At 44.7% G+C, this 10829-nt stretch overlaps 5 protein-coding genes across 5 annotated transcripts; 3 read left to right on the forward strand and 2 right to left on the reverse strand.

Moving 5' to 3' along the window:
* Window positions 1-1425: 1425 nt before the first annotated feature.
* On the reverse strand, window positions 1426-3483 carry K441DRAFT_696527 (uncharacterized protein; the record flags this gene model as incomplete). The annotated part of the gene is made up of 4 exons (XM_067652894.1): window positions 3129-3483; window positions 1802-3051; window positions 1621-1637; window positions 1426-1516 (listed from the first exon to the last, which is right to left on the reverse strand). The coding sequence occupies exons 1-4, from the start codon at window positions 3439-3441 to the stop codon at window positions 1426-1428; spliced, it is 1671 nt and encodes a 556-aa protein (XP_067503826.1). The 5' UTR covers window positions 3442-3483.
* A 343-nt stretch (window positions 3484-3826) lies between these two features.
* On the forward strand, window positions 3827-5650 carry K441DRAFT_660159 (uncharacterized protein). Its single transcript, XM_067648656.1, has 2 exons — window positions 3827-4853; window positions 5022-5650. The coding sequence occupies exons 1-2, from the start codon at window positions 4145-4147 to the stop codon at window positions 5153-5155; spliced, it is 843 nt and encodes a 280-aa protein (XP_067503827.1). The 5' UTR covers window positions 3827-4144; the 3' UTR covers window positions 5156-5650.
* On the reverse strand, window positions 5474-6431 carry K441DRAFT_660160 (histone-fold-containing protein). Its single transcript, XM_067648657.1, has 4 exons — window positions 6338-6431; window positions 6103-6210; window positions 5824-6051; window positions 5474-5773 (listed from the first exon to the last, which is right to left on the reverse strand). The coding sequence occupies exons 1-4, from the start codon at window positions 6360-6362 to the stop codon at window positions 5724-5726; spliced, it is 411 nt and encodes a 136-aa protein (XP_067503828.1). The 5' UTR covers window positions 6363-6431; the 3' UTR covers window positions 5474-5723.
* Window positions 6432-6819: 388 nt separating this feature from the next.
* K441DRAFT_660162 (histone-fold-containing protein) lies at window positions 6820-7436 on the forward strand. The gene is made up of 4 exons (XM_067648658.1): window positions 6820-6859; window positions 6930-7067; window positions 7121-7258; window positions 7311-7436. Exons 1-4 carry the CDS (start codon window positions 6850-6852, stop codon window positions 7334-7336), a joined length of 312 nt encoding a protein of 103 aa, XP_067503829.1. The 5' UTR covers window positions 6820-6849; the 3' UTR covers window positions 7337-7436.
* A 651-nt stretch (window positions 7437-8087) lies between these two features.
* Window positions 8088-8910, forward strand: K441DRAFT_687259 (uncharacterized protein; the record flags this gene model as incomplete). The annotated part of the gene is made up of 4 exons (XM_067652078.1): window positions 8088-8247; window positions 8302-8439; window positions 8498-8706; window positions 8884-8910. The coding sequence occupies 4 exons, from the start codon at window positions 8088-8090 to the stop codon at window positions 8908-8910; spliced, it is 534 nt and encodes a 177-aa protein (XP_067503830.1).
* Between the last annotated feature and the right edge of the window lie 1919 nt (window positions 8911-10829).

The following is a 10829-nucleotide window of genomic DNA, read 5'->3' on the forward strand; positions in this document are numbered from 1 at the left end:
ACTGATGCTGGAACGTACAAAAACCCCATCCTCATCAGTTTTTAGATGGGTGACTGAGTACGATGGATATTATTATGGCGTACACAGCCAATGACAACATCACAATACTCCGGGATCAATTTCACATTTAAGTGGTCGAATGAAACTTATAAACAATGCTCTAAGCCTATTATTAGGAACTGGAATAATGCAGAATCCAAGCTTCTCTTTCAGTCCTCAAAGGATATGAAATACTCAACTGACCTTTGGGCTCCTGAATTTCATGGTATTGACAATAGCTGGTATGTCATATTTACAGCCGATCCGAATGGAGATTCTCTTCCGCCTGATGTTAACATGTACTGCGATTGGTCTTGTCCGCTGTGCATCATCGGATGTATGTACTGGAGGGCTCTGATTCAGATTCTTGGGAAGCAACATTCACACTGAAGGCTCAATTAAATACATACGACTAATTTGCCATTGACGGGACGTAATTTCAACACTCTACTAGACTGCACTACGTATGCAGTTTCTGATATCGTCAATATGACGGCTGGCCAGCGAATCTCTGCATCTCCAAGAGTAGGTTTGATGGTAATCTTCACTTTTCCCATATTTTTTAATTTTGAATACAATGTCGAACCCATGGACCGTAAGCTCTAATTTCTCCGAACAACAAATCATAAGCGTACCCTCCAACCCACGTGAAATGAACCCATATGGTCGCCCTTTTAATGTCCGTCTTTCGTCCAATGAAGGTCCAGAACAACTCACTGGTCCTAATGGTCAAAGTTTTCATCATCTACTCCGCTGCACGCTCCGATAACCGCAACTATTGTCTTGGCCAGCTCGAGCTTGTTGGCGATGACCCAATGAATGTGCAAGGCCGGCGAAAGAACAATGAAGGGTGTGTTCTACCAGGATGCACTCTAGAACGCGTACGGCGTGGGTCACGCTAGCTTCACCAAGAGTCTTGACGGAAGTGAAAGACTGGATTATTTACCATGGTATGAGGGACCCTACAAATGGATGGGCGGCCAGGACGATCAGGGTACAGAAGTTCACGTGGAATGCAGATGGAACACCCAAGTTTCCCATACGTTGTTCCGTCGGGGCAGTACTGGGGGCTACCTCATGATAACTCTCAGGCCAAATCCTCAGTGATCTTGTTGGACTGGATTACTAACCTTTATAACCGTTAGTCCTATTTAGGTTTAGCGTTCATGGAGCTCCAGGAGCTTTAGAGTGGATTTGGGGGTCAATCCAACAAGATCACTGCAAATCCTGACCTAACCAACTTCTCGTTTTCAAAATACCAATACAAGGAGCCTAGGTTGAGAGCGCTAGCAGCGTCTGTACAACCATCATGTTTAATCTTATTTGTTTATTGAAGCCGTTGTTGGGGGAGGCAGTGCGTCATGACTGCTATATGTACCCATCTGTTCAATCATCCTCTCGATCGAAAAATGGGCCTTTTGGGCTTGTTGGTGGTAGCGGCCGTGGCAGCATTAATAAGTTCACGGGATAGTAGGTTCTATTTGGTTGTAATACACTACCTAACAAACCTTTAACTCTGAGTAGGTCCAATTAGTCGGTAAACTACAACTAGTATGACTGAAAATGCAAAGAAAGACGTACCTGCGGTATGCGTAGGTCTATAGATTGTATAGTGTAGCCAAATCGGGGTTTAGAGGTTTAAGTTTCGCCACAGGCACCAATTCTGTTTAGAAAACCGCGTAGATGCTAGCGCGTATTTAGAAGCCATGGTGAGAATACTTCTCAATAGTTCCTCACTATGGCAATTTCGTATTTGTCATACTGCCGATCTAGCTCCAGCGGTAGCCCTCAGTCTGTGCTTCATTATTGCTTCTTCGGCTTTCTCCTTCCGCCATGTACACTCCTCTGAAAACTCGCACATTCGACACTTAAAGGCTTCTTCTATGTCAACCCCTCTTGCCTGGCGCTCGCCTTTCCACCAACTCATCTCATCCATAAGATATTCTCGTAACTTCTCGGGATCATACGCAAAGATCTTATTACCAAATATTTCTCCTGTTTTTGAAAAACGGAACTCTGCCCTGAGTATGTCACCAAGTGCAGAAGAACCTGAAATTGCTCGAGTAGATTCATCTATCATGACATTCCATAGAGCAGATAAATTGTTGTGGGATTTGAGCTCGTGGATGGAAGTCTGAGTGCTATTGGACGAAGCACTACAAGACGAGGGTGTATCGTCTTGGAAATTGAAGTCGAGTGCGGCGATTTCGGCAATGAAAGTGGAGCTGAATGGCTTTAGTGGCTTAAGATCATAGCGGGCGAAGATGACATCTGATGGCACGGCATTCGTGACTAGAGACTCGAGGAGAAGACGGTATAGCATCAATTGCATCAATGTGCCCCGGAGAGATGTGCCTTGTGGAAGATGCATCCTACTGCGGGTTTTGACATCCGTTATGTATACTTTGCGTTGTGGATTCGGATTATCAAGCGGAGCACCCGGGTCAGGCTCGATAGAGACATCATCTTCTAAAAAGTGTGTGATGGATGCCTGGTCTATTGGAAGTGTTGATATGGTTTTCTCGGCTGCCTCTCCCTTGCTAATTTCTAGGGCTTCCTCAAGTGCAGGGTCCGGGCAAGTATATGATATTTCATCAATGATACCATTGATAACTTGCCCGTCAATTACACCCCAAATCTCCAGTTCCCTCGTCGTGCCTGTAGCCCTCAGCGCTCTCAGCCCCTGTATCACGTTCCAAATTTTCAAGCCCCACATGTCTTCCTTGGTCTTGACTTGCACTTTTACCATATCATGATCCTGCTCCTCTAGAATCCTATGGACCTCAGACCCCTGCTTCATAGCTGGCGTGGCTTTTTTTCGCCCGAATTTCGTAAGAGTGTACCAGTACTGTAGTTCGCACCAGGCCGGAGAGACCAAGTCAGTGACGGACAAGGGTTTTTTGGGCTTCGTTCGAAATCGTTGAAGTGGTGAACGGGCATCTTCAAAATCGTGGTTCGGTATAGACGAAATGGATTCGGAGCGCCTTTTCTTGGATTCATCTTCACGTGCCACTAGATGCTGTCAGTGTGCCAGTCTGATAATCGGCGGTTAAGTGCAGATATGTCTAGAAATATGGACCTGTAATTACCGCTCCATGACGTCCGAGAGCGTTCGTCGTACTCGACCTCGACAGACGGACTACGGAGTGCACGCTGTCGTAAGTAAACCTCCAATTCGTCCTCCTGTACTTTGAATGAAGACCGAGTCTTTGGTACATGGAGAGTACCTGTGGGCGCAGTGCCTGTAACATCCTCTATGCTCTCAAGGACGAGTGACTTTGTGGCGCTAGCTTCGAATTCGGCGAGTAGGTTGTTGATGAGTGTCTCGCTGTCAGTGTCGAAGTCAGACTCATAGTCGCTGTGTGAGTCTCTTCTTAGCTTTGGTTTGGATGAGGTTGCCATGCCATTCTTTTTATAGTAACAGAAGCTGGGGGTTGGTGTTAGAACGTAGGCGTCACTATGACTTTGGAAACTTCGCGGCCTGTGTATATCCGAGGCCGGCTCACAATCCAGCAGTAGACAAACCAAATCCCTGCTGTTTCTACCCCAATAGAGTAAATTTGAACAATCTAACAGTGAAAGCTTTTATAATACATCTTAGTATTATTAGCTTGATTTCTTTTGTAGAAAGATGTTCATCTATTAACTTTTAAATAGATTTGACTAAAACACAATAAACTAGCGTTCTTTTAGTACTCCTACCTACTAGACATTTATATAAGAGTTATAGGTATATATTAACTCTCTTATTCTACTAGCTACTTAACTAAAATTCTACTTCTAACGAAGGGTTTCTTAAAACGGTTTAGCATAATAGTAAAACCTCGGCAGAAGGTCTGGCTTGAGACAAAGCCAAGTTTGAAGGCATTCGAAACAGTGTCTATAAAGTCCTCTTTATACTTAAATAAGGTACCTTTCCGTTTTTTTCTTATATTTGCTTTTCTCCCTATTACACTTGAAGGTTTTGGACTCAACAGAAGGGCCTCGGCCTCCGAACCGGTCCGCAAATTGGTGTGATCCATCCGATCTCATCCGACACGAAAGGCAAGCATCACCATTCAACAACGCTTCTACCTCTCTCTATCTTTTGATAGTAGCGCCTACTATGGCTATAAATAACGCCGCCTGCGCGCGCATCACCCTCAAGCGCAGCGTACCCCGCATACCCCACCCGCATATCCCCAAACGACCCAAATCTACCTCCACCGACCCCATTCCTTCCTCCGCGCCTACACCCAAAACGATACCTGGGCCCTCATGGCTGTGGCTGGAACCTTTCAGTACCCCTTTCCGGGCCTACGGTCGAGCGCAGCAGCGAAGGCCGTATGTTACCCAGCTCCTCAGTACCTTGATGATATACTTCCTGGGGGACCTCTCTGCGCAGCGTATCTCACCATCCCCTACCATTACAAATATTAGTAGCAAATGCGACCATGCAATGGAAGATTCAGTGGAACATGAAGACAGGCAGCGCCACGACCCATCGAGAACGGTGCGGGCGTTACTCATTGGTGGGATAAGCTCTATCCCAAGCTACCGATGGTTCCTCTGGCTAGGGGAGTCTTTTAACTATAGTTCAAAGCTGTTATCTCTGACTACTAAGGTGCTCGTCAACCAAATCGTCTTCACGCCCATCTTTAATAGCTACTTTTTCGGAATGCAGAGCGCGCTGACCGGCGCGAGTTTCACGGAGGTGATAGAGCGGATACGACACACCGTCCCTGTGAGCTGGGTGAACAGTTGTAAGATCTGGCCAGCAGTGACGGCATTTAGTTTCACCTTTGTACCAGTACAGTTTAGGAGTACATTTGCAGGTGAGTGCTATCCAGTCTCCTTGCATAGGAAGCATGTATACATTTCCGAAGTCGAGGTGACCGAACTGTTCTAAAATTTTGATGAAAGTCCGAAGAATGAATTGCCGCCTACCACTTTTCGATTCTATTCCTAAAGAAGAAAGGCACTGACTTTGGCTGCTATTCTAGGTGTCATTGCTATTGGATGGCAAACTTACCTTTCTTTACTTAATCAACGCGCCGCGAGGGAAGAAGAGGCAGGACAAGGGGAGACCAGGCGGATACCTATGACTCATACGAGTGACACACGTGCTACAGTGTAGCTAGTTAATACTGAGGGCTTTGTTGACCGTGTTGGTGACAATTCTAGAGGAAATTTTGGAGTTTGGATGCATATATAAAGATTATAGATCCTCATCGATCAATTCTGTGTTTATTTAAGAGGGGGTTCGTAGATAACGCCTATTATTTAGACACCAACATATCATTTTACACGCTATAGACACCACATACTCTTCACGAAATGAAGCATCAAGTAGATCATGAGCTAAAAATAAAATTTTCGACCACAACACACCCTTGAGTGAACATCTCACGTACCCAAATCACTCGGAAAGACACATGTCCTTAAGCGGAATGACTCTCGTCAATTCATCCAGTGATCTCACTGATTATTGGGTAATGTACAACGCAAGAGGCACTATTCCAGTGTACCATGAAAGACCCAGTACCCCCATGAGCCGTCATCAATAAAGAGCAAAATCAATCCCAAAACTCCAGAACCACTCCCTAACAGCTCCCATCACCAAGAGATTTCTGCCCATGCCTTATTGAGCCGACAAGTTACCAAGCAGAGATTCAACCGTGAATGGTCGCAAAATCAATCACTATCTAACCGCGCTCACCGCGAAGGCGACGGGCAAGCTGAATGTCCTTGGACTCTAAGAGGATGTTAGCAAAATCCAAGCGATGCTGACCCAATTTTACGTACGGATAGTGACACGCTTTGCGTGGATCGCACACAAGTTGGTGTCTTCAAAGAGGGAGACTAGATATGCCTCCACGGATTCTTGAAGGGCACCGATGGCAGACGATTGGAAGCGAAGATCCGACTTGAAGTCCTGGGCAATTTCACGGACCAAGCGCTGGAAAGGAAGCTTGCGGATCAGGAGCTCGGTGGACTTCTGATAGCGACGGATCTCACGAAGAGCGACAGTACCTAAGAAAGTCAGAAGACGTTGATCAGATTACCGAATGACTCATCACTTACCAGGCTTATACCTGTGAGGCTTCTTGACACCACCGGTGGATGGTGCGGATTTGCGAGCGGCCTTTGAGGCAAGCTGCTTACGAGGGGCCTTGCCACCAGTGGACTTGCCTATCGAGGTGGATTAGTATGTTGAGCCGCGTGGAGATATGTTGGGGTTGACAGTGGCGCGACCGACATCACGACCGACTATGCAGAGCGATGCGACAGGTGCAATAGTATTTAGATAAGTACTTACGAGCTGTCTGTTTGGTACGAGCCATTTCGACGACGAGATGGAGTTGTTTTGATGATATAAAGTTTTTTGCTGATGGAAGTAGTTGGTGTTGATGTGGTTGGAAGAAGTGGCTGGTTGTGGATGATGAAAGAGAGATGAAGCGAGGTGGGCGAGCGAAGTACTTATGGGCCGGGCGGGGGTGCTGCCTGCCGCTGGATCAACTTGTTGTGAAATTTAGCGCGTTTCTGGAGCGAGCAAGACAAGCTGGAATCGAGCGCAGGAACACCAAAAAATCGAAAGGCAAATGTTGCGTGTGCACGGCCGCCCCTTCAAACTCGATACGCGAGTGTTTGCCCAAACCGGACGTGATCCGAAGTTGATCCGGCTCGTCCTCGCTTCTGTTAAAGTACCCGTTCGCAATGCAAGTCCAAAGAAGCCACAACGAGCAACTTTAACAACAACGCGCCTACTTTCATACCGACTAAACTTCAAGTCTCCAAGACAATCTCACCACTACATATACATTTATCACCATGACTGGACGTGAGTTATTTTTCTTATTCGAACTTCTAGTTGCATCTTCATCTAAACAATGACTAACACCTATCCACAGGCGGCAAAGGTGGCAAAGGCCTTGGAAAGGGTGGTGCGAAGCGTCACCGAAAGATTCTTCGTGACAACATCCAGGGTATCACTAAGCCCGCCATCCGTCGTCTCGCGCGTCGTGGTGGTGTCAAGCGTATCTCAGCTAGTGAGTACTTTGCAATGTCCTAAATTTGTGGGCGTCATTAATACTTTCTTTAGTGATTTACGAAGAGACGCGTGGTGTTTTGAAGACTTTCCTAGAGGGTGTCATCCGCGATGCTGTCACGTATACCGAGCACGCGAAACGCAAGACTGTGACGTCTCTCGATGTTGTGTATGCACTGAAGCGACAGGGCCGTAAGTTGTTTTGCATGTGCCTTTCTAATTGCTTCTTTTAACTTGGATATAGGTACTCTCTACGGTTTTGGTGGTTAGGCGCGTTATTTTCTGCATGTTTCACGTCATGACTTTCTTCACTGGCCTGTTTGGGCTCCAAGGTGAAATCTGTGGTGCTGGATGGTTTGGGTTCAAGGGGTTTTGTTTGCCTGTTGTATCATAGGCCTCGGAGTTTCCGGTTAGGGATCATGGAATGATACCAGAATAATCCACTATCCTTTCATGACATCGGTTCTTTGTGACTCTTAGTATGATTCAGACACGTTGTCCAACAATCGCATGTATTCCTGCCACAATGGTTGAGCTGCTTTTCTCAACGGTCCCTAACTTAATGCGTGTCTGTTTATATAATAACTCGTAAATAATTGATTTCTTCACGCTCTTGCGCAGTTGTCTTGATAACTTTGCAAATAATTGGAAAGCTCTCGGCCTGTCTCTTACAGGAGGTGCTCCCAATGTCATTGCGTCGATTCGAACGAAGGCAGCCGCTGGCTACACCTAATTACAATGGTTCGTCCGAATCTTTTCTTACTATCAACAGCATGCTACTTTCTTCAATCCTACCCGAACTTTGCTGCAGGGATTTTTCGACCCCTCTTTCCCGCAGCGTTGAATCTCAGGATTCGACGGATAACTTGCCATGTATGTCTTCAAACACGAAAACCTCAAATCACCAACACCTCTCCCAAGCCTCTATGAAGTCGCAACGAACGTCAATATGGTACTCTCAACTCTTCAACAGCCTCTCTAGCTACATCTTCACATATGAGGGCTTCTTCTATGACTTTAGATGACTGGGGCAATCTTACTCAAGAATGGCGGGATATACAAGCAATTCACAAAATCGCCTGCTAAAAATTCGGGCCTGCCATGGAAGACGGTCGATGAACATTATCTAGACTCTCTCAAGCAGTTTATAGTTGTCTGGCGGCTCGAAGGGCTATGGACTAGTGAGGAGATTTAAGCTCTAAGTTTAATATGGCACAGGCTTAATCCCTGGTCAGATTATTCGATGGGCATCGAGGAATTGAACATACTATTCTGGACAGTCACTCTGAGTAATGGGAATCTCAGTCTGCCGAATGACCTCCGCGTATACGCCAAGATAGATTTCGCCCACGTTTTCAATGCGGAGCTTTGGGGTCATACAAACCGTCTCCCAAAGTCTATCTCGGCGCGGCGGAGAAGCTAGGCTTGAAGCCCCCGAATGTGCCATGGTTGCAGGCCACCTCTCAGACTTGAAGGCGGGCAAGTCAAACGGCCTACGGGCTATTTATGTGGAGATGCCGTCAGAAGAGGACTGGAGTGACGAACTCGTCAAGAACGCGCGCACTGAGGGTTGGGTTGATTTATGGATTCCTGCAGGCCAAGAGGGATTCGTTACTATGGTTGAAAGGCTTGGGGTTGAGGTCTATCAAAGAATGAGACGTAACTAGTCAGAATAAACATTCATATAACTCTCGCAGAACATACCATTTTCAATTCGGAAGAGAATAAGGATAATATCTAGTCTGAATCCCCTTCTATGGTTCTTTTTCAACATAGGGGGCATAGTGTACTTACGAGCAGAACTTGATATATAGTAGTTTCTAAATGCCTGTAGGTATCAATGAGCAAGCGTCTTTCGCATCCATTCGATATTGCTAGGCGGAATTTGAGGCTATATATCATCCTAGTTGGCGCTGCCAATAGGAGCGGTCTTTCTGGTGCCAATTAGCGTTCGACAGATATATTCTGAAACAGAAGCGTTGGTGTACCTAAGTTTTCTTCTCTTGCTGTACGGCTTGGCAGTCAGAGTATTCATAATTCGGTCCTCTACTGTTAAACAGAGGCGCAGCCCGTTTAGTTGTTGCTACGACAGACTGGTTTGGGGCGAGCTACTAAAGCACTTCGTAACCGACTATGTAGAGCAGCTTTCACGGCCCTTTTCGTGAGATGTTTACCTGCCCAAAGCTTTAATATAATTTCCTATAACTTCTATTCCATTCGAAGTTATTTATCACTATTTATCGAGGAGAAGTAGGGAGGCTTTCATGGCCTGGGCCTCGACCTAAAAATAAATCTAATATACTCTCAATCAGTCATGAGCGCTACTAAGTTAAGACTATATGAAGTGAGTCAGCAATCTTATATCCCTCCTTCTTAATTTCTATGAAACAAGATGATTTTCGTGATGATAGATAGTATTTTAGTAAAATATTTTAAGAGCGCAGCAATCGAACAGTATGCTCTTGTCAGCCAAGATCGGCTTTGCTTACCCTGTTTCAGTTGCCTACCACCTATGACTCACCCACCATGTATATATAGTCTCTTTTCTTCATAGATCAATCTACACACGAGTTCTACCGTTTAACAGCTCTAAATATGTCGACCGAGTGGCGATTACGAACTGTTATCGTTATCCTTTTCGCCACCTACCTCAGGTATATATAGAGGCCCTAGAGCCACATTTAATAGACCGAGTTCTCATTCCCGATCGTCCGTTCAACAGTAGGTAACTGAGACAGTAGTAAGGCGGTGGTAAGAAAGTCCGATTCAGTTCGACAAGTCTCTTTATTCTTCATAGATTAATTGACACACAAGTTCAGTGCTCTTATCAATATCAAATATTGATTACTGATATTAAATATTAAATATTAAACGTTTAATATTAATATTAATATGATATGGTCAATACTGAAAGATATTGAATATTGAAGATTTTTAGAGTTAAGGTGGTAAAAATAAGGCAGATGTATCGGTAAATAACTCTTGGGCCTCCTTACAATACGTACGCATTTTAAATTTGTTAGGTAAACCTATAGAAAGTAAAAATTACTGAATATTAAATTAGATTTTGCAAGTTATTATGTATAATATTATCGTTTTTAACACCCCCTAAAGCTCCACCCCCCGGTACACTCTACCTTTGATTAACGCTATGCCTCCCTTATCTACTAACGTAATTGAGGACGATAATATATCCTCCTCTGCTATTTCTGAGCTTAATTTAGATTAATTTACCTACTCTGGCGGCGACGATAACGCGTTAAGCGACTCTACACCAACTACCTTAAAGTCGCCTTATAAAAGGCGCCGGTTAGCTACTTCTATATAGCGGCTTACCCGCAATCCTCTCCCTTATGAAGCTATTCGCGACGGTAAGAATTGAAAATAGTACTGTTTAATGTGCGAATAGAACTCTGCCTCGTTAATATCTATTTACGCCTACCTAGCTAAAAAGCACGGTATAGAGATTTAAGGTGGAGAGATTTGAGTAAAGCAATTATAAGAGGAGCGCCTCTTAAATATACTAAACGGCTTATAAGCCTTAAGATAGGTTAATCGCGAAGCTTAAGAAGAGCGAACTTTTTAAGCTGCTATTAATCGCGACGCCTTTAATAAAGCTCTTGTATAGCTTATTACTCTACAAAATTTACTATATAATGTAGCTACCTAGCTAAAGCTATACGCGTTGCTTATAATAGTTAATTATACTACTAAGGAAGTTATAATTAATGCGATGGTAACTATACTAAAGCTAATTAAGTAA

Source organism: Cenococcum geophilum (genome assembly GCF_001692895.1).
Source record: "Cenococcum geophilum 1.58 unplaced genomic scaffold K441scaffold_22, whole genome shotgun sequence".
NCBI lineage: Eukaryota > Fungi > Ascomycota > Dothideomycetes > Gloniales > Gloniaceae > Cenococcum > Cenococcum geophilum.

Excerpts from the sequence above, each read along its gene's own strand:
- K441DRAFT_660159 (XM_067648656.1), top strand. The coding sequence starts at position 4,145 with ATGGCTATAAATAACGCCGCCTGCGCGCGCATCACCCTCAAGCGCAGC. Across the intron at positions 4,854-5,021 it reads GTTTAGGAGTACATTTGCAG|GTGTCATTGCTATTGGATGG; the intron begins GTGAGTGCTATC and ends CTGCTATTCTAG.
- K441DRAFT_660160 (XM_067648657.1), bottom strand. The coding sequence starts at position 6,362 with ATGGCTCGTACCAAACAGACAGCTC. Across the intron at positions 6,052-6,102 it reads GCCTCACAGGTATAAGCCTG|GTACTGTCGCTCTTCGTGAG; the intron begins GTAAGTGATGAG and ends TGACTTTCTTAG. Across the intron at positions 5,774-5,823 it reads CGCAAAGCGTGTCACTATCC|AGTCCAAGGACATTCAGCTT; the intron begins GTACGTAAAATT and ends ACATCCTCTTAG.
- K441DRAFT_660162 (XM_067648658.1), top strand. Across the intron at positions 7,068-7,120 it reads TGTCAAGCGTATCTCAGCTA|TGATTTACGAAGAGACGCGT; the intron begins GTGAGTACTTTG and ends TACTTTCTTTAG. Across the intron at positions 7,259-7,310 it reads TGCACTGAAGCGACAGGGCC|GTACTCTCTACGGTTTTGGT; the intron begins GTAAGTTGTTTT and ends ACTTGGATATAG.